The sequence below is a fragment of the Pelophylax lessonae genome (assembly GCF_965119305.1).
Source record: "Pelophylax lessonae genome assembly, chromosome: 1".
NCBI classification, from domain to species: Eukaryota; Metazoa; Chordata; class Amphibia; order Anura; family Ranidae; genus Pelophylax; species Pelophylax lessonae.
The window spans coordinates 586,826,219-586,847,628 of NC_138768.1; the positions used below are offsets into that span (position 1 = coordinate 586,826,219).

At 49.7% G+C, this 21,410-nt stretch overlaps 1 protein-coding gene across 1 annotated transcript in view; it reads left to right on the forward strand.

The window, feature by feature from the left end:
- Positions 1–21,410, forward strand: part of SMARCAD1 (SNF2 related chromatin remodeling ATPase with DExD box 1) — a 261,584-nt gene that overhangs the window by 23,791 nt on the left and 216,383 nt on the right. Inside the window, exon 3 of the mRNA XM_082268551.1 lies at positions 591–753. Coding sequence (XP_082124677.1) covers positions 591–753 — 163 coding nt within the window. The remainder of the gene's footprint in view (positions 1–590; positions 754–21,410) is intronic.

Sequence of the window (21,410 nt, forward strand, 5' to 3'; positions counted from 1 at the left end):
TTGTGCACTGGTCCAAATCATTTGGTGGAGGGGGGGTTGTGTGGGGTTGTTTTTCAGGGGTTGGGCTTAGCCCGTTCCAGTGAAGGGAACTTTTTTTAAGGTGTCAGCATACCAAGACATTTTGGACAATTTCATGCTGCCAACTTTGTGGGAACAGTTTGGAGATGGCCCCTTCCTGTTCCAACATGATTGAGCACAAAGCAAGGTCCTAAAAGAATTGGATGAGCGAGTTTGGGGTGGAGGAACTTGACTGGCCTGCCCTCAACCCGATAAAATACCTTTGGGATGAATTAGAGCACTCACATCCACATCAGTGCCTGACCTCACAAATGCACTACTTGAAGAATGGTCAAACATTCCCAAAGACACACCCTAAACCTTGTAGACAGCCTTCCCAGAAGAGTTGAAGCTGTTATAGCTGGAAAGGGTGGGCCAACTCCAATATTGAACCCTACGGACTAAACTACTTTTGGTAATATGGAGTGTGTGTCTTTATATATGTACCGTATGTATATATTGTGTGTAAAATCAGTTTTTAGGATTCTTAAAAGGAATGCATTAATTTTTTCTTTTTTTTTTCTCATTGTTAGTGACCAGCATCCCAGAGACTCCAGAAAATAAGAGACTAAATAGTGTCTCCTTTTTTAAGAAGGATAAAGGTGTTAGTTTTCTGGACTCTGAGTCTGAAATTGAGGACCAAGGAAGCCAACCGAGTATGAGTTCCACACACAGAAAAGCCCACCCAAGGGAAGAGTAAGTAACGAATGGGTCCTAAACACATAATTCGTGTTTACATTTTCACTGCCAGAATGGAAAATTAATTCTTAATTGTAAAGCGAAGTTTACTTTTGTGATTTTGTTCTTTTAAACAGCCAGTGGAATATTTTTTTCTTTAAATTTGTAATCTGTACTGTATCTCTGTAAATTCCTGAAACTTTGAAAAATGCTTTTGTAGTAACTTCCAGGAAAGCCTTGTAGTTGTCAATTGCCCCGGTTTGTGAAATGTCTTCATCTTCTTGCATGCAAAATCATTTCAGCTTGGAATATGAATTCAGAACTGTGGGCTTTCTAAAATAGAATTAAAATTGATTTCTCTTACGTCCTCCGACAGTCGCCGCCCACTCATACAGTCTTCACCAATGGGGTATTGACTTCCTCTCCTTAGGAGTAGCTAGGCATAAGACTTGTTTAAACAAAAGCATTTACATAGACACACCCATGAGGGCTGTCCCACTGATCCAATACCCCCCTGCAATAGCCATCCCAATTCAGTTTGTCTTCTGCCTAGTTCAGGAGTAGAAAGGCTTCCCTGTGCTTGGGCTACAGTCTCAGCCTTCTTCTTCTATTTTATGATTTTATTTTCTGCAAATGTCATTTTCTCTTACGTCCTCCGACAGTCGCCGCCTCCTCTAAGTCATCACTATTGGGTATTGACTTCCGTTCCGCAGGAACAGCTAGGAATAAAGACTTAGTCAAAAGAACAAAGGCATTTGCATATACACACCCATGGGGGCTGTCCCATCTGGTCAATACCCCCCTGCAGTGACCACTCCCAACTCAGTTTCTTCTTGCCTAGCGTCAGGAACAGTTAGGCTTCCCTGTGCTGGGGCTACAGTCTCAGCCTATCTGATCTTTTTCTTTGATTTTCTTTGAAAATGTCAGTTTTTTTCTTACTTTACTAGCTGTTTATTTTGTCAGCTTTAGTTTTTAGTCGATTTTTTCGGATGAACATGGATTCCTGCGGAGCTGGGATTCGGACTGACCGCCCTGGTTATCCAGGGCAGAGGGTCAGATGGACCCCCAGCCCGCCATCGAGCATTCAGCTATGGTTCGCCCTGGCACTATGAACGACCCATCCCTGTTTGCAGCAGGAATGCAGCCGTGAGGTGGCTACCTCACATGGACGCATCTGCCCTGCATGCAGTGCAATGTCCCTGGCTAACGGCATTCCCTGTCAGATGAGGACAGCGGCTTTCCGTTCTGAGAGGCTTCCCCACGCCATCTGGTACAGGTAAGTACTTCTGTGTGGGGCCTCTGTCTGGGGTGGCAGTCTGTGTTGCTGTGTGTTCCCCATGTCTGTGCCTGTGTGAATCCCTGGTGCGATCCCTGCGGGGATCGCTTGTACATGCACTGCGGTGCTGTGTGTTTTTGGGGGTCCCTGTCCCTGTGTCACTTCGGTGTTTGGGGGGTACAGACTGCGTGTGCGGCGACCGCAGTGGGAAAAAAACGCGCGGTCCGCCATTTTAAGAATGGGCAGGCATGTTGGGCTTCTTTGTGGGCTATCTACATGCTGTTTTTGGCGCCATCCGCCGCCATTTTGCGGTAGCCGAACGATCGTTCCGACTGCATGTTCGGCGGCCATTTTGGCGGAGCTTTCAATGCAATCCAATGGGGCAGCCATTTTCCCTGAGTCGTGCAGCCTATACGTTCAGCCTAGGACATCGGTGGCAACACTCTGCGGAGCTCTGCAGGTTATTGCTCTCAATAATTTTTTCTGTATTGTCATTGTAGCTCAGTTTTTTTGTCTTCTCCCGTTTGGGGGTCTTTTGTCACTGTAGCTGTAGCGGTGGGCTGTGCACTCCGCAGCGCTCTTAAAGGGGCAGTACAAAAATTTTTTCTTTTGCACTTTGTTTTTCATTTGAGCAATGGATTATCGGGACATACTATTCCCCCCAACTCTGGTGGGGGTCCCCAATTCTCCTGTGGCCCCTCTGAGACCTGATTTGGACGCTGTAGTGGCGTCCTTGGTGTCAATCATGGAAATGCTGATGGCTGAACGTGCTGCTAAAACAGAGGCTCGGATTGTCTCTCTCCTCTGATTCAGATGGTGATATGGCTGCTGCTGCTACTGCGGGTGTGCCCTTTTCATGGTCTCGCTCATCCTTGGACCCGCTGGGGCCTGAGGGGGAGGCAGAGGTGGAAGGGGTTAATACCTCTTCCCCGGGGTCGCCTGCAGAGCAGACCATGGATGATTCAATTGTTTCTGTTACGGAAACACTGCATTTGGAGGATGAGCCCAGTCCTCCGGGCGTTGTGTCCTCATTTGGGACGCACAGGACCCGCAAGTCGGCGCAGGTTTTTTCCTGGCCCGCTGAGTTTCATTACACGGTTAATGAAATGTGGCGCACGTTAAAACGTCCATTCCTGGTACCTAGTCGGTTCAAATTGCTTTATTCCTTTGCTCCGGCTATGGAATCACGATGGTGTGTGCCTCCACAGGTTGATCACGCTGTGGCCGTGTTAAACAAGGCTACACTGGTTCCTGCTGAGGATACCCCGGTTTTCCGGGATCCCACGGACCGGCGGTTGGAGTCTCTTGCCCGCCATTCCTATTCGGTGGCGGTCTCTTTGCTTAGACCCATTTTCGCATCCGTTTTGGTGGTTTAGGCGGTGGCTGAATGGACTAAGGTGCCTAGGAGCAACCTCGTGTCTGATGTTCCGCCTGCCCGGCTGGAAATGGTGGATAAAATTCACCAAGGAATCATGTATTTGAGTGATGCGGCCTTAAAAGTGGTTCGCCTCTCTAGTAAGCTCTAACGAGCAGGGCCCTCTGATTCCTTTTGTTCCAAATTGTAGTGTAACTGTAATGTCTGCCCTCATTTTGTTAAGCGCTGCGCAAACTGTTGGCGCTATATAAATCCTGTATAATAATAATAATAATAATAATAATAATAGTGTCTCGGTGCTTCACCGGGAACTGATGTGGCGGAAAAGCTGGTCGGCTGACCAGTCCTCGCAAAAACAGTTGCTGTTCTTCCCTATGCTGGCTCTCGCCTTTATGGCGAGGCATTGGATACCCTGGTGACAGGCATCACAGGGGGCAAGAGCACTTGCTGCCCCAGAACCCGACGAACAAGTCCTTTCGAGGCAAGCGGGGTTCTGCGCCTAGATCCACTCAGGGGTCCTTTCGTGCCTTTCGGAACCAATCTTAGGGCAAGCCCTTCAAGGCCCAGGGCAGTCAGATGAAGCTCTGGGCGGGTAAGCAGAAGTCAGACTATGCCGGCTCGGCGGGTCAGTCCGCCTCTGCCTGAAGGGGCATCCTCACCCATTTCTGGAGTGGGGGGCCGTTTGCACGGTTTCCTCCAAATTTGGCTACTCCTAATTTCGGACAGGTGGGTTCAGGAAATCATTCGATCAAGATGCAAGATCGAATTCCTTTCCCGGCCGGCGGACAGATTTTTTCCCTCAGATCTTCATTTGCCTCCGGGGCGTCTGCAGGACCCGCACCACGCGGTTCAGGACCGTCTTGCTCAAAGGGTACTTGTACCGGTGTCTCATCGGGAGAGGTTTTGGGGGTTTTGTTCAAATCTGTTCGCTGTGCCAGAAAGGAGGGCAAAGTGCGTCCTATTCTGGACCTGAAAGCGCTGAACCGCTTTGTGCGTGTTCGGAAATTCCGTATGGAGTCTCTCCGCTCGGTGGTGGCTTCTCTGAACCCAGGGGAATTCCTGGCCTCGATAGATCTCAAGGATGCGTACCTGCACATACCCATTTTTGAGGGTCATCAGCGGTTCCTTAGGTTTTGATATCGCAGAGGACCACTACCAGTTTGTGGCGTTACCTTTCGGTCTCGTTTCGGCACCAAGGGTTTTTACCAAAGTGTTGGCGCCGGTTCTGGGCCTGCTTAGGGCATTGCGGTCTTGGGTTACCTGGATGATCTTCTTTTAAGATCGCGTGTCAGCCGGGACCTAGTGCGCGATCTGTCCACCACGGTACAGACGCTCCAGGAGTTCCGATGGACCATCAACGTTTCAAAAATCGAAGTTGTCTCCATCGGTTCGTCTTCCCTATCTGGGAATGAGTCTGGACTCTGCTCAGGCAAAGGTGTTCTTGCCGGAGGAAAAGCTCCGGGCCTTGCAGGACGAGCTCAAGTCACTCAGGGACAATCCGTCCTCGTCACTCAGGACCTGTATGCGGGTGATTGATGGTGTCGGCCTTCGAGGCGATACCCTTTGCTCAGTTTCACACGCGGGCTCTCCAGGAGGAGATCCTGGTCAGGTGGGACAGACTGCCTCAGTCCCTGGATCTGAGTGTCTCATTGAACCGTCAGACCAGATTGGCTCTTCTGGGGTGGCTCCAGCCCCCGTCGGTGGCGGAGGGCAAGTCCTTCCGTCCGTTGGTGTGGACGGTGATTACCACGGATGCCAGCCTGTCGGGTTGGGGTGGGGTCCTGGGCAACCTGTCTGCCCAGGGCACTTGGTCGGAGGAGGGATCCTCCCTCCCGATGAATGTGCTGGAATTGCGAGCGATAAAACTCTCTTCCAATGGTCGGACCGTCTTCGGGGTCGTCCTGTCCGGATACAGACGGACAATGCTACCGCGGTGGTTTACATCAACCAAGGGGGCACCAGGTGTGCTCGGGCGGCCCGGGTGGTGGCCGACATTCTGTCTTGGGCCGAGACTCGTGTCCCGGCGATCTCAGCAGTTCACGTTCCGGGTGTGGAGAATTGGCAGGCCGTCTATCTGAGCCGCCAGACCCTGGACCAGGGGGAATGGTCCCTACACCCGGAGGTCTTCCAAATGCTGTGTGCGAAGTGGGGATCCCCGGACGTGGATCTTTTCGCATCTCGGCAAAACCGAAAGCTGGAAAGGTTCGTGGCAGAAGGCGCGATCCGCTGGCGGACGCCTCGGATGCGTTGGTGGCCCCTTGGCATCAGTATCGTCTGATGTATGCCTTTCCTCCGATTCAGTTGCTGTCCAGGTTCCTCCGCAGGTTAACCTCGGAACCGCACCTAGTGATTCTGGTGGCACCGGACTGGCCTCGCCGGTCCAGGTACGCCGACGTTGTTCATCTGGCAGTGGCGCCTTCCGTGGCGACTGCCAATGCGGGAAGATCTACTGTCTCAGGGACCGATCTTCCATTCTGCTTTACAGTCGCTGGCTTTCACGGCCTGGCTGTTGAGACCCAGGTCCTGAGGGACAAGGGTCTCTTCCCTGAGGTTATCCCTACTCTAATCAAGGCTAGGAAAACCTCCTCTGGTAAAATCTATTACCGTACCTGGAAAGCTTATTTCGCCTGGTGTGAGTCCAGGGGGTTCTCCACTCGCTCTTACTCGGTGTTGAGAGTGTTGGCTTTCCTCCTGTCTGGAGTGGACCAGCGCCTGGCGCTGGCCACGATACAGGGCCAGGTGTCTACATTGGCTATACTTTTCCAACGCCCTGTGGCGTCTCATTCTTTGATTCGCACCTTCATTCACGGTGTGCGACATTTGGTTCATCCCAGGAAGGAGCCTTTACCTCCATGGGACTTGAACTTGGTTCTGTCCGTGTTACAGCGTGCTCCCTTTGAAAACATCAGGGAGATATCGTTGCCTCTGCTGTCAAAAAGGTTGCTTTTTAGTGGCGATCACTTCGGCTCGCAGAGTGTCGGAGCTGGCGGCGTTGTCTTGCCGCTCCCCTTCCTTCATGATTCGCGAGGATAAGGTGGTTTTGAGACCACCCCCGTCCTTTCTTCCCAAGGTGATCACGGAGATCCACCTTAATGAGGACTTTGTCCTCCCTTCGCTTTGTACGAAGCCTTAGCATCCGGAGGAGATTGGTTTGCATTTCTTGGATGTTGTCAGGGCGATCAGGGTTTCCCTGTCGTCTACGGAATCCTTTCGGTAGACGGATTCCCTATTTGTCCTTCCTGAGGGATCTCGGAAGGGCATGGCTGCGTCCGCAGCAACTATTGCCAAATGGATCAGACAGACCATTGAGCAGGCTTATGCTTTGAAGGAACGGGTTCCACCCTTCCCTGTTAAGGCGCACTCTACCAGATCTTTGAGTGCGTCCTGGGCCTATTGGCTTCGGGCCTCGGTGGCCCAGGTGTGCAAGGCTGCGACTTGGTCGTCGGTGCACACCTTTTTACAAATTCTATGAAGTAGATGTTCTGGCATCAGCTGATGTTTCCTTTGGCCGCAAAGTTCTCAGTGCGGCAGTGCCATGAAGGTCCCTTGAATTTTTTCTGGGTCCCTGGCTGTTGGTATTTGCATTCCTGGGCTGTTGCTCCTGTTGAGCATTGTTTTCTGTTGCCCAGTGGGTTCTCTTACGGTGCATGTCAGATTCCTTTCTCTGATGTGGGTTCTGCGTTGCCTTTTCTACGGTTGCGTCTCCTACCCCTCATGTCTATACTGCTTTGGGACATCCCAATAGTGATGACTTAGAGGAGGTAGCGACTGTCGGAGGACGTAAGAGAAAACTGAATTTTTGTAAAATCTTACCTGTAAAATTCCTTTCTCTGAGTCCTCCGCCGCCCCCGCCCCTCTTTTGGGGTTGTGTCTTATTACCTACTGCTATGCTACCAAACTGAGTTGGGAGTGGTCACTGCAGGGGGGTATTGACCAGATGGGACAGCCCCCATGCGTGTGTATATGCAAATGCCTTTGTTCTTTTGACTAAGTCTTTATGCCTAGCTGTTCCTGCGGAACGGAAGTCAATACCCAATAGTGATGACTTAGAGGAGGCGGCGACTGTCGGAGGACTCAGAGAAAGGAATTTTACAGGTAAGATTTTACAAAAATTCAGTTTTTTCTTTGCATTACTAGCTGTTTATTTTAACAGCGGTAGTCGGATCTTCGGATGAAGACGGCGTTTGCAGACCTGGGAATCGGACTGGTCGTCCTGGTGCTCTGGGACAGAGGGTCAGATGGAATCCCAGCCAGCCATCGAGCGTTTAGCAGGCTATGTGTTCGCCCTGGCCTCGCAAACAACCCATCCCTGTCCTCAGGGATGCAGCCAGTGAGGTGGCTACCTCACCGGACACATCCACGGTTCGTCTGTGCACTACTGGTGTCCTGCGTTTTTGGCTGACGGCACTCCCCTGCCATCTGAGGGTGGGCGGTTTCCCGTTTGATATGAGGCACCCCACGCAATCGGGTACAGGTAAGTACACTCTGTGTGGGGCCTCTGTCTGGGGTCGGCAGTCCTGTGTGTCTGTGGTATCTCCTATGTCTGTGCGTTTTGGGCTCCCTGATCCCGCTCCCTGCGGGGGTTTTTTCTCTCACAGCCAGTGCTGTGTGGGGTTTTGGGGATCCCTCTCCTGTGTCACTTCAGGGTGCTTGGAGGTACAGACACATGCGGTGACCGCTGCGGGGTTAAGAACCGCCGGTCCGCCATTTTAGGTGTGGGCAGCATGTCTGGCTTCACTATGGGCGCTTTTACAGCATTGTATGTAGTGTATTTTGGCACCTTGCGGCCCCATCTTGTGTGTGGCAAACCATCATTCCGAGCACATGTCGGCAGCCATTTTACCGAAGCCTCCCATTACTTTACATAGGCATCCATATTTCCTTAGCCTGCAGCCTCAGTTCAGTCTCCTTCCTTCACTCAGGAGTGACCGACTGCGGTGGTAACACACTTGTGGGGCTCTGTTCTGCTGTCCTTCTTTTCCTCCCTTGTGCAATCTTCCTGGCTTTCAGTTTGTCCCTGCGGGGGGTCTGTGTTCCACAGTCATTGTAGCGGTGTGCTCCAGCCTTGGTGGGGGATTCAAGTTCCTCCTGAATCCTCTACCCTGACTAATTTGGCTGCTGTGGTGGCGACTTTGGTGTCCAAAATGGATGTGCTGCTGACTGAACGTGCTGCTAGAAAAAGACCTAGGATTTATTTTTCTTCTGATTCTGAATGTGACATGGTTGCTGTGAGTAGCATGCCCCTTTCAGGGCCTCGCTCTTCTCAGGACCCGCAAGAGTCTGAGGGGGAGGCGAAGGTTACAGGGGTGGATGATTCCCCCCCCCCCCCCCTGGACGCCCGAGGAACGCGCAGCTATGGATGCGCTGATTCTTGCCATTAAAGAAACACTACATTTAGAGGATGAGCCCAATCCTCCGGGCATTGTGTCCTCTTTTGGTACACACAGGACCCGCAAGACGGTGCAGGTTTTTCCTTGCCCCGCTGAGTTTCATCACACAGTGAGTGAACAATGGCGCAATTTAAAACACACCTTCATGGTGCCTAAAAGGTTTCAACTTCTCTACCTTTATGCGTCTACTACGGTTGCACGCTGGTGTGTGGCTCCTCAAGTGGATCACACTGTAGCCAGATTGAACAAGGCTACTCTGGTTCCCACCGAAGATTCCCCGGTATTTAGGGGGGATCCTACGGATAGGAGGCTGGAATCTCTTGCCCGCCATACCTACGTGGTGGCGGGTTCCATGCTAAAGCCTATTTTCGCCTCTGTCATGGCAGCTTAGGCTGTGGCGGATTGGACCAAGGTGCTAAGACGCACTCTAGTGGCTAATTCTGCCCCCCCCACTACCGTGGAGATGGTGGACCAGATTTATCAAGGGGTCATGTATTTGTGCGATGCAGCCTTAAATGAGGCCCCATTGGCTGCGCGCTTGTCCAGTGTCGCGGTGCTTAACCGTCGACTGATATGGTTGAAAAGCTGGTCGGCTGACCAGAAGTCCAGAAAGACGGTGGCTGATATTCCCTATGCGGGTCTCGCCTTTTTGGAGACTCCCTGGATGAATTGGTTAAAGGAGTCACTGGGGGCAAGAGCACTCTGCTGCCCCAGAATCCTAAGGGCAAGTTTTTCCGCGGCAAGCGGGGTCCCGCCTTTAAACCAAATCAGGGGTCCTTTCGTGCCTTCAAGGCACAGTACAAGGGGAAACCCTTCAAGGGCCAGGGTGGCCAGAGAAAGCCCTGGGCCGGCAAACAAAAATCCAGGCCAAGTTGGTGCGGCGGCTCAGTCCGCCTCTGCCTGAAGGGGCGCCCTCACCCATTTCAGGGGTGGGGGGACGTTTGCATGGTTTCCTCCAACCTTGGCTGCTCCGAGTTCCGGACAGGTGGGTTCAGGAAATCATTCGATCAGGGTACAAGATCGAATTTCTTTCACGGCCGGCAGACAGATTCTTTCCCTCAAATCTTCATTTGACCCCAGGGCGGTTACAGGACCTGCATCAAGCGGTACAGGATCTCCTCGCTCAGGGGGTAATCGTCCGGTGCCTCATCGGGACAGGTTTCAGGGGTTTTACTCAAATCTGTTCACTGTGCCCAGAATGCAGGGCAAAGTGCGTCCGATTCTGGACTTAAAAGCTCTGAACCGCTTCGTGCGCGTTGGAAAGTTCCGCATGGAATCGCTCCGCTCGGTGGTGGCCTCCCTGAGTCCAGGAGAATTCCTGGCCTCTATCGACCTGAAGAATGCGTATCTACACATCCCCATTTTCGAGGGTCATCAGAGGTACCTCCGGTTTGCTATCGTGGAGGATCATTATCAGTTTGTGGCGTTACCTTTTGGTCTCGCTTCAGCACCAAGGGTCTTTACCAAGTGTTGGCGCCTGTTCTGGGACTTTTGCGGGCACAGGGCATTGCGGTCTTGGGATATCTGGATGATCTCCTGTTAAGGTCGAGTGCCAGTCAGAGCCTGTTGCGCGATCTTTCCACTGCGGTCCAGACGCTCCAGGAGTTTGGTTGGACCATCAACGTTCAGAAGTCGACCTTGTCCCTTTCCGTTCATCTCCCGTATTTGGGAATGGTTCTGGACTCTGCTCAAGCAAAGGTGTTCTTACCGGAGGACAAGCTCCGGACCCTACAGTCCGAGGTCAGGTCCCTCAGGGACAACAAATCTTCGTCACTCAGGACCTGTATGCGGTCCCTGGGGTTGATGGTATCGGCCTTCGAGGTGATACCATTTTCACAGTTTCACACGCGATCTCTCCTAGCGGAGATCCTGGCCAGGTGGGACAGACTACCTCAGTCCTTGGACCTGAGAGTGTCTGAGTCGCCAAACCAGAATGGATCTCTTGTGGTGGCTTCAGTCCCCGGGTGTTTCGGAAGGAAAGTCCTTCCGGCCGTTGCTATGGACGGTGATTACCACGGATGCCAGCCTGTCGGGCTGGGGTGGCGCCCTGGGCAACCTATCTGCCCAGGGCACTTGGTCGGAGGTGGAATCCTCCCTTCCAATAAACATATTGGAATTGAGAGCGATCAGGCTGTGCCTGCTCCACTGGTCGGATCGTCTTCAGGGCCATCCTCTGCGGGTGCAGATGGACAGTGCCATTGCGGAGACGTACATCAAACACCAAGGGGGCACCAGGAGTGCCCGGGCGGCCCAGGAAGTGACCAGTATTCTGTCTTGGGCCGAGACTCATGTCCCAGCTATATCGACAGTTCACATTCTGGGTGTGGAGAATTGGCAGGCCGATTATCTGAGCCTCCAGACCCTGGACCAGGGGGAATGGTTCCTGCACCCGGAGGTATTTTGAATGCTGTGTGCGAAGTGGGGATCCTCTGATGTGGATCTGTTCGCGTCTCGGCTAAACCACAAGGTGGAAAGGTTCGTGGCAAGAACGCGCGATCCTCTGGCAGACTCCTCGGGTGCGCTGGTGGTGCCTTGGCATAAGTATCGTCTGATCTATGCCTTTCCTCCGATTCAGTTGTTGTCCAGGTTCCTTCGCAGGTTGGCCTCGGAACAAACACTGGTGATTCTGGTGGTGCCGCACTGGCCACGCCGGTCCTGGTATGCGGACATCGTTCACCTGGCCGTCGAACCTCCATGGTGGCTGCCAATGCGAGAAGATCTGCTGTCTCAGGGACCGATCTTCCATCCTGCTTTAGTCGCTGGCTTTAACGGCATGGCTGTTGAAAGCCAGGTCCTGAGAGACGGGTCTTTCCTAAGAGGTCATTCCTACTTTAATCAAGGCTAAGAAGAAAAGCCTCATCTGGTAAGATTTATTACTGTACATGGAAAGCTTATTTTGCCTGGTGTGAGTCCAGGGGTTTATCTCCTCGTTCATACTCGGTGGCGAGAGTGTTGGCTTTCCTCCAGTCTAGTGTGGACAAGCACCTTGCGTTGGCCACGTATCTGCTCTGGCTGTTCTTTTCCAGCGCCCTGTGGCGTCTAATTCTTTGATTTGCACCTTCATTCAAGGTGTGCGTCACTTGGCCCCTCCTAGAAGGGAGCCTCTACCTCCATGGGACATGAACTTGGTTCTGTCCGTGTTACGTTCCCCGTTTGAAAACATCAGGGAAATTTCGTTACCTCTGCTGTCTAAAAAGGTAGCCTTTCTGGTAGCGATCACTTCTGCTCGCAGAGTGTCGGAGTTGGCAGCGTTGTCTTGCCGCTCCCCTTACCTGGTGGTCCATAGGGATAAGGTGGTCTTGCGACCTAAGCCGTCCTTTCTTCCAAAGGTGGTTTTGGATTTTCACCTCGATGAGGACATTTCCCTGTGAGGAACACATAACATGTGAGAGACTGTCTATTTTGTATTTATAACTGAATATATGTGCTATATATGTACTTAATGAGAATTTTTTTTTTTTTACCTTTATCGTTCATTGACAGACGCAGTTCCAAAATTCTTCCTAACCATTGGGTTATGCTGCACCCTACAGGAGTAGGACACTAGGCAGGAAAAAAAAACTTTATCATGCCTATGGGGCAGTCCCTGAAGGCATACACCTACTCACTCTGCTATAGGATTCAGATTTTCTGCCTATTTTAGGAGTAGGACTTAGTTCCCGGCTGGGACTTCGGTCTTGGCGTGTTTTTTTTTTTATTTTAAAGGGAACCTTTGTTAAAATGTTAAATTTTTTATCTAGTTATGTTCCTGAGAGAACTGCAATCAACAGCCGGACAAGGTTTCGGACAGGATAACCTAGATACTTAAGGTCTCCCAGTCCGGCCAATGAGTGTGCAGGTTATAGGCCTCGCCACGACAGAGCCCTAATGGACGGGGGTTGGCCTGCAAGCAAAACGCCTCGCCGGGGCGCACAAGACCTTGTTCCGCCTGAGACGCAGCGTGCCACTTAGCGGTCAGCACCCCTACCCCAAGTGGAGAGGTAGTCTGTCTGGAGTGGTGCCCACCCGATTGTCGTTGGTATGGTAAGTAGTGTCCCCCCCCCCCCATAGCTCTTGCGGTCTTGGGGTGGACGTGGATCCCTCCCTGGGATGGTGGGACCCCCCCGGGTTACCTTCCATTTCCCCCAGCCCCTCTAACAGTCATGGTGGTCTATTGGCCCCAACCTACCCCCATGCCCCCCCCGGGGTTAGGTAGGTGCTGGCTTTGCTTTGGGGGGGTGGGGGGAGTGGATGTGGTTGTTTCTGACTGGGCTGTCTGACCATCTGACACTGCTTGCAACAAAACTAAATCCTATAGCAGAGTGAGTGGGTGTATGCCTTCAGGGACTGCCCCATAGGTGTTGTAAAGTTTATTTTCCTGTTTTCCTGCCTAGTGTCCTATTCCTGTAGGGGGCAGCATAACCCAATGGTTAAGAATATAGAGCTGCGTCTGTCAATGAAATTCAGAGAAAAAGATTTTAGGGTAAGTCAAAAATCCAGTTTTTTTTTTTTTTTTTTTTTATATATCTAGTGCCTTTTATAATAATAGAAGTGTTCTGTCCTGAGAAAGTTGCCTTTGCCATAAAATGTGTTGACATTTTTTTTTTACAGGGAAGACGCCTTGCTATGTACCTTTTTTACATTGATTTACTCATGATTATTTGCAAACCGTCTCAGGTGTTTGTTCCCTGTGTAGGAACATTGTCATATAGTAATGTTTGTCTGTTATATTTATTTTTTTTTTTTATAGAAGTTTGGTATGTTCTGGGTCAAGTATGCCATTGACTGTTTTAAACAATTGTAAATAAAATAGATGTTTTTATGAAACTTTGGCCTTCTGATGGTGTAACTTAAAATCCGATATTGTAAAGTGACTGGAATGTTTCTTTGTTTTTGGTGTGATGTAACAATTAGGGATGTGGTATAGTGGAAGTCCTGTTTATGTATCGGTCCACAAAAGGAAATTTAGCACTATAAAAGATAGCGGTTGCTGCACATTAGAGCTGCACGATTCTGGCCAAAATGAGAATCACAATTTTTTTGCTTGGAATAAAGATCACGATTCTCTCACGATTCTCTGTGTAACATCTTTTACTTTATAAAAAAAATTGGGATAACTTTACGGTTTTGTTTTATTTGTTTTATTTTTTTTATTCATTAAAGTGTATTAATTGCGTTTGAAAGACTGCTGCGCAAATACAGTGTGACATAAAAATTTACAACAATCACCATTTTATTCTGCAGGGTCTCTGCTAAAAAAAAAAAAAATATATAAATGTTTGGGGGTTCTAACTACTTTTCTAGGAAAAATAAACTGATTTAACTTGCAAGCAACAAGTGTAGGAAAAAGGTTTAGTCTTTAAGAGGTTAAATTTCCTTCCTCCGGCAGAGGGAAAGAAAAGATAAAATGTAATCCTTTGTGTTTACAGTTCAGTGGGAGACTAATGCTGATAGGCTTTTTTTTTTTTTTTTTTTTGACAGCTGCTCCCTCATAGCGATGTAAAGAATCGAGCAAGTGTCATGTTAAGATCGTCAGGGGGAGTGAATCGCGATCTCGATTCTGTTACGATTAATCATGCATCTCTACTGCACATTGATGTCCGCCTTATATTAGTCCATTTATACCATGAGATGATCAGATTGCATCCTCACTTATGTCTTAAACTCTTACAGGATGTAAGTGTAGAGACAGACTGTGAGTTAGAAGAGAATACAGCAATCAGCCAGATTCATTTCTACATAAAATTAGGAGCTGAGTCAGTGCATTTCTGGCCAATAGATAGGTATTTTCTTGTACTTGCAGAGTCTTTAAATGGATAAAATATATGAAAATCTATTGAAAACTAAAAAAAAGTTCAGGCATTGGCAAGTTGCACAGTTACAATGGTCCAGCTTGTACCAATGTAACTATGTATATTTTTATGGACTGACCAATTTTGACTGTTATGCACCATTTTTATATTTTATACTACGATGTTTGCACTCTGTCAGATTGTCTGTTCATCTATGTTCATAATCCTAAGCGCTGCAATGTTTTGTGTTTTTATATGTATATAACATACCTGGCCAATGCCCCTGAAATCTGGAAACCACTGAAATTGACACTGCTACTTCAATGATCTCCACTTGCTTCCGGGTCCCGTGCTGAGCGACTGGCCCAATGCCTTGTGAATACAGGAGTTTTGCCTCTTGCACGGGCTCCATTCACATAATGCTTTGCATTTTCTGAATGAATGCAAAGCTTTCTCTAACTGGATGAGGTCCCACAGGTTGATATAGATGGACTTTTGTCTTTATTCAACCTCAACTACTAATATGCAAGATCCCTGCCACGTCGCCCCACCTCGTCCAATCTCAGAATTCTTTGCTTTTTTTCAGAAAATTCATTCTCTAAATGGCGCTCATTTCAAATGGCCAGCCTCCTGTGTTTATGGCGCAGAAAAGCAGCTGCCTCGAGCGGGATTTGGAAGCAAGTGGAGATCATTGAAGTAGCAGTTGTATGAAATACACCTTATTTCCATGTGTATGGGGATGTCAACACAGCCAATCTATGGAGTTAAAAAGGGATATCCTGATGCCAGTTTAGAGATTCACGCATCTCTCATGCTGTACAAACTCGGTAGATGAATCCAGTGTTTTCTGTTTTAAGTTTCTTATGGGTTTCTCTGTTGGTACTTTTCACAGGGGTTAGCTGATCATCCTGATTATTCAGTTATCAGTCTAGAAAAGGTGGTAAACGTGACTGAATTCCAAGGCTAGCTAAACTCATAGTTGTTCTTCCTAGAGCTAGTCTCCTGAAACAGAATATAAGAATTTACTGCCGTTTATAAAGTGAAAGCACCTAGGAGTGCCAACATTAAAAATCTCCATAAGTTTTTCTTTTATTTTCTTTTGGACGGAGGAGATGAATTACTAAAGGAGCAGAGGCTGTTACACTCAGAAAAGTAAATGTAGTAAATATGATGAACCAGTGCTCACCTTAAAAAGAATAGCCAATTGTCAGGAACGTTTTAATAATGGATTGGTTGATTGAAGTGAACACAGCTACACCTTATTTACTAAGCCTAGGGACATTCATTTTGCAAGCAGCCACTACATTATTTTTTTTATGCCAACCATTTTGCCCAATGAACATGCTTTTTTATTAATTGGTATACTGACGCTAATCAGTGTAAATTATTTCTAATGTGTTGCTGCAGTATTATGCTTCACCCCCTGGTCACTCCTGTAGATTGTCATTAGACAGCTGTTACTATAAGCAGCTGTGAAGTAGCTACTGAACAAGAAAAGTTGAGGCACTGAAGTGAATCACTTGGCTTATGACCACTGCAAGCATGCTATAAATTTTATAGTGCTTTTCTTGGGTACTTGTGCCCTCAAAGGAATAACCGATCTTTACTACTGTATGTTGTATAAATATTACAAAGAGCTGTGAAAAAGTATACTCTTTTCTTTGTTGCACAATTGTGGCACAAAGTTTCTTGTCTATGAAAAATCTGTGTATCCCTAGTCTTTGTATAGGCCTGGTTACAGTATGTAAGAGAGCCACTGATTTTTTGTTGTTCGAAGGGAAATCCAACTGTTCTTTAGTAACACTTAAACCCATCAAATGCTTTCAGGTCTTCCATCAAACTCAAAGGTGATATAAATAAAACCCCCCTTTCTCTATCGTTCGACAGACGCAGCTCCTTATCTTCATGACTCATAGGATTATGCTCCTCCATTTAGGAATAGGCACTAGGCAGGAAAAAAATTTACCACGCCTATGGGGGCTGTCCCTGCAGGCATAACCCCTCAGACTCCGCTGTCATCAAACAGTTTGTTCTGCCTAGTGTTAGGAATAGGACCTAGCTTCCTGCTGGGACTTCAGTCTTCTCTGTAACAAGGAAAGTTTGTGATTTTTATTTTTTTAACTCTCACTGGATAATCTAGATCCTTAAGGTCTCCCAGCTTGGCCAGCAGTGAGCAGGTTATAGTCCAGAACTAGGCCTCACCACGACAGTGCCCCGATGGATGGGGGTGAATTGTCCTGGGTGGGTCCCTGGCTAAAGAACCTTTTAGATGCCTATTGTTCTGGGACCCCTTTGGGTAGTCCTGGAGACCGCATGGCACGCCATGGGGGCTCCATTTTGCTGTGATTCCCCATTGAGAATGTATGAGCGGCCATTTTCTTGAGGTCCGTGGGATGGACAGGCATGCGGCATGGCTTGTAATGCTAGAGGCAAAGCTTCTTCCTCTTCCTGTCCAGACAGTTAGTTTTGTTTTTACACTGATCAGGCTGAATGCTTTTCTGTAGTCTGCTAAGGTTCCTGGGTTTCCCTGTGGGTTTTTCCTCTTCTGCTCTATTACATAATAATTGGGGATTGTGAATCCGCAGTAATAGCGGTGGGAACGCGTTTTTGTTCCTGTCTTAAGGGACATTACACAATTTTTTTTTTTTAATTTGAGCAATAGAGTCCCAGGATAAAAATTCACCTGCAGACCCCCTGGAAGCGACTGTGGGACCCTCCGGCTCAGTCTCAGCCAGAAATTGCAGTTTTTTTTGCAAAGCCTGATGTCAAAAGTGGATTTTGTCATTTCTGGTGCTGCCCAGCTGCAAATGCCCTCAGCCCTCGCCTCCATCGGCAGGATCTTTGGATTCTGAGACAGATATGGTCGCGTGGACGCAGACCACCTTGAGTGCTTGGTGTCTTCACATTCTGATGGTGAAGAGGACCTGTCGTCCTCAGCCGCTGTGCGGGAATGCGCATTAGTGGAAACCCTGATAGTTTCTGTGCGGGAAACCCTAAAATTGGCTGATGTACCTACAGCGTCAGATACGCAGGTGTCTTTTGGCTCACGCAAGTCCCGTAAATCGGGCAAGGTATTCCCTTGTCCAGAATTGTTTCATATTGTGGATGAACAATAGTGATGCATTAAGCACATGTTGGTGGTGCCTAAGCGTTTTGCACGCCAGTATCCTTTTGCGTAGGCGGTGTCCAATAGGTAGACTGTACCACCGAAAGTGGATTCTCCGGTGGCCAGGGAACCTTTCCGGATCCTGTGGATAGACGGGTGGAATCCTTTTCCTGCCATTTACATGTGGTAGCAGGTCACATGTTAGAGGCTACCTTTGTGAATGTTTTAGTAGCGCAGACTGCTACTGAATGGGTGAAGTTACTGAAAAGTAACTTGGAAATGGCATGGCTTCCACCCCCCATCATGTGTGATACGTCCCTAGACTCAACTTTGTTGGTGGTTGCGAGGACGTCGGCAGTGGGGATTGCTATTAGGCACATGGAATGGCTAAAATGCTGGTTGGCTGACCAGGCTTCTAAGAAGGCTGTGACTAATCTTGCTTTTACAGGGTAGAGGTTGTTTGGATCTTCCCTAGACAAGTTTATCAAAGGTATCACGGGGGGCAAGGGCACGAATCTGCCCCAATTCTCTTACGCGTCACGTACTAGACGGGGGCCTTCCTTTACTGCTCACAAACTTCTTTTCTCTTACGTCCTCCGACAGTCGCCGCCTCTTCATATTCGTCACATATGGGGTATTAGACTTTGCTCCGAAGGAGTAGCTAGGCAACAGAATATGTTAACATTAAAGCTTTTAACATATCCCACCCTTAAGGGGTGGTCCCCTCAGTCAATACCCTCCTACTTCCTGCAACCATATCTCAGTTTCAATGTCTAGCTTGTCAGGAGTGGCTGGCTCTCTCTGTGCTGGGGCTTTGTGCCCCAGACTCTTTCTTCTTTTTTGATTTTTTGTTTGAGTTTTCTCTCTACCTTTACTTAGCTGTTCTTTTTGTCAGCGTTAGTTAGTTCTTCGGATGAAGAGGATCATGCGGGCTGGGTTTTGGGCTGATCCCCCTGGTCGCAGGTCGTGGGTCAGTGGCTTCCCAGCCTGCCATCGAGCGTTCAGCCAGGTAACGCTCCTGGCACAGTGAACGACCCATCCCTGTTCGGTGCAGGGATGATTGGTGAGGTGGCTACCTCACTGGACGCTGTGCGGTTTCTTAACCCCCATTCTGTGCGTCTTGTATGCGACTCTCCCTGCCTCATGTGCAGCGGCTTGTTCGCCTGTGCGGGTCCCCCACGCCATTGTGAGGTAAGTGTATCTATGTGGGGACCTGTCTGTCTGGGGGGGTGTCAGTCTGGGACTGTGTAACCTGCCTCTGTTCACACTGTTTGTCTCCCTATCACTCGGCTGCATGCTGTGGACTGCAAGGGGGGGGGGGGGGAGCTGTGTGACACTGTGTGTCAGCCTTGTCAGTGTGAGAAGCTGTGTGCTGTGGGGCATGTTTTGGGCATGTTTGGGCACTATACAGCGATCGCTGCGGCGATCTGACATGTTTTTTTTTTTTTTTTTATACATGGATGACATGTGTGCATTACTGTACTGTGGAGCGGCGGTTTCGTCGCCAAACGGCGCCATTTTGCCTACACTCGCGCCGGCCGCATGTTCTACATGCATGGCGGCCATTTTCTTGTAGCCTCCCATAGGCTTTCATAGAGCGCCCTGGCAGCATCACTTCCTCTTCTCCAGGAACACCGATCGAGGCAGCGGCGAGGGTCTCCTCAGGTTATATCCTTCTTATCCATTGCCTGTGTCAGTTTTATTGTCCCTGTGGGGGTCTCATTGTGCTTGTGTGTGGTGCGGTGGGCTGCGCTCGCCGCGCTTGTTAAAGGGGCAGTTAACCCTTTATTATCTGGCATTTGTAATAGGGGCAATGGATTCTCAGGAGGGCAAATTTCCTACCGCCTTGGTGGAAAGCCAGGGGACCGCTGTTTCCCCCCCAGGGGGGGATTTAGCCACTATTGTGGCTGGCCTTGCTGCTCAGGTGCAGATGCTGGTGGCTGCTCAATCTACTAAAAGACCCAGAGTTTCTCTTTCCTCTGATTCTGAGGGTGAAGGTGATGGGGCTGTTATGGCGGGGGCCTCCTTATAGGGGTCCCGCTCCTCCCTGGATCTAGTGGGGTCCGAGGTGGAGGCTGAAGTTGAAGGGGTTGATAATTCTCCCCCCCTGGCTCGCCTGAAGAGCTTGCAATCATGGATGAATTGATTGCTTCCATAAAACAAACGCTGCGTTTGCAGGATGAAGTGTGTCCCCCCGCTGCCTTGGCGGCTTATGGGACGCAGAGAAAACGCAGGACGCCGCAGGTTTTTCCCTGCAATGATGATTTTCAGCGTGCTGTTAAGGAACAATGGCGCAATCTGCGCAAACCTTTTGCTGTACCAAGTAGGTTCAAGCTGCGTTATCCTTTCTCACCTTCCACTGATGAAAGGTGGTGTGTGCCACCCCCAGTGGATCACGCAATTGCAGTTTTAAACAAATCCACTGCGATTCCTGCAGAGGATTCCCCTGTGTTCCATGATGCCACGGATAGGAGATTGGAGTCTCTTGCCCGTCATACTTATTCTGTTACGGGTTCTATGCTTAAGGCTCTGTTTGCCTCTCTCATGGCGGCCCAGGCGGTCGATTCGGCCTCGCGGGCGACCCTGGATATGGTGGATCAAATCCACCAGGGTGTCATGTATCTGTGTGATGCGGACTTGGACCTGGTCCCGTTGGCTGCACGTGTGCACAGCGTGGCGGTGTTGTCTCGCCGCCTGGTTTGGTTGAAATGTTGGTCGGTGGACCAGTCTTCACGTAAGACCTTAGCCAATCTGCCTTATGATGGGTCTCGCCTTTTTGGGGAGTCCTTGGATGTGTTGATTAAGGGGATCACCGGAGGTAAGAGCACTCTCTTGCCCCATTTCCCCAAGGCTAAGGGGGCTTCTGGGAAGAAGCATGCTAATTTTCGGCCCCCTCAGGGGTCCTTTCGTGCCTTTCGGTCGCACTACAAGGGCAAACCGTTCAAAGGTCAAGGCTCTCAGAAGAAGCCCTGGTCTGGAAAACAGAAGTCCGGTCGATCCGGATCCGCAGCCCATAACAGTGCGGCCTGAAGGGGCGCCCTCACCCAGTTTTGGGGTGGGGGGACGCTTGCTCGGTTTTCTTCAGCCCTGGTTGGCCCGCGTGCGGGACAGATGGGTTCAGGAGATCGTTCAATCTGGTTACAAGATCGAGTTTCTCTCTCGGCCGGAGAGCAGATTTTTTCCCTCAAATCTTCAACTGTCTCCGGAGCGTTTACGGGACCTGAGGGCTCAGGGAGTGGTAGTTCCGGTGCCTTATCGGGACAGATTTCGAGGGTTTTATTCCAATCTGTTCACCGTGCCCAGAAAGGAGGGCAAGGTTCGTCCAATTCTGGACTTGAAGGCTCTGAACCGCTCTGTGCGGGTTCGCAAGTTCCGCATGGAATCCCTGCGGTCGGTGGTGGCTGCCCTGGTTCCGGGGGAATTCATGGCCTCCATCGATTTGAAGGATGCGTATCTTCACATCCCCATTTTCGAGGGTCACCAGAGGTACCTTCGATTTGCCATTGCGGAGGATCACTACCAGTTCGTGGCGTTGCCTTTTGGTCTCGCCTCGGCTCCGCGGGTCTTCACCAAGGTGCTTGCACCGGTTCTGGCATTATTGAGGGCCCAGGGCATTTCTGTCCTGGGGTATCTGGACGACATTCTGGTTCGGTCTGCGACCAGCCAGGGTCTGGAGAAGGACCTGTCTGTCACGATGCAAACTCTGCAGGTTGGACGATAAATTTTCCAAAAGTCGACACTGAGTCCGTCGGTTCGT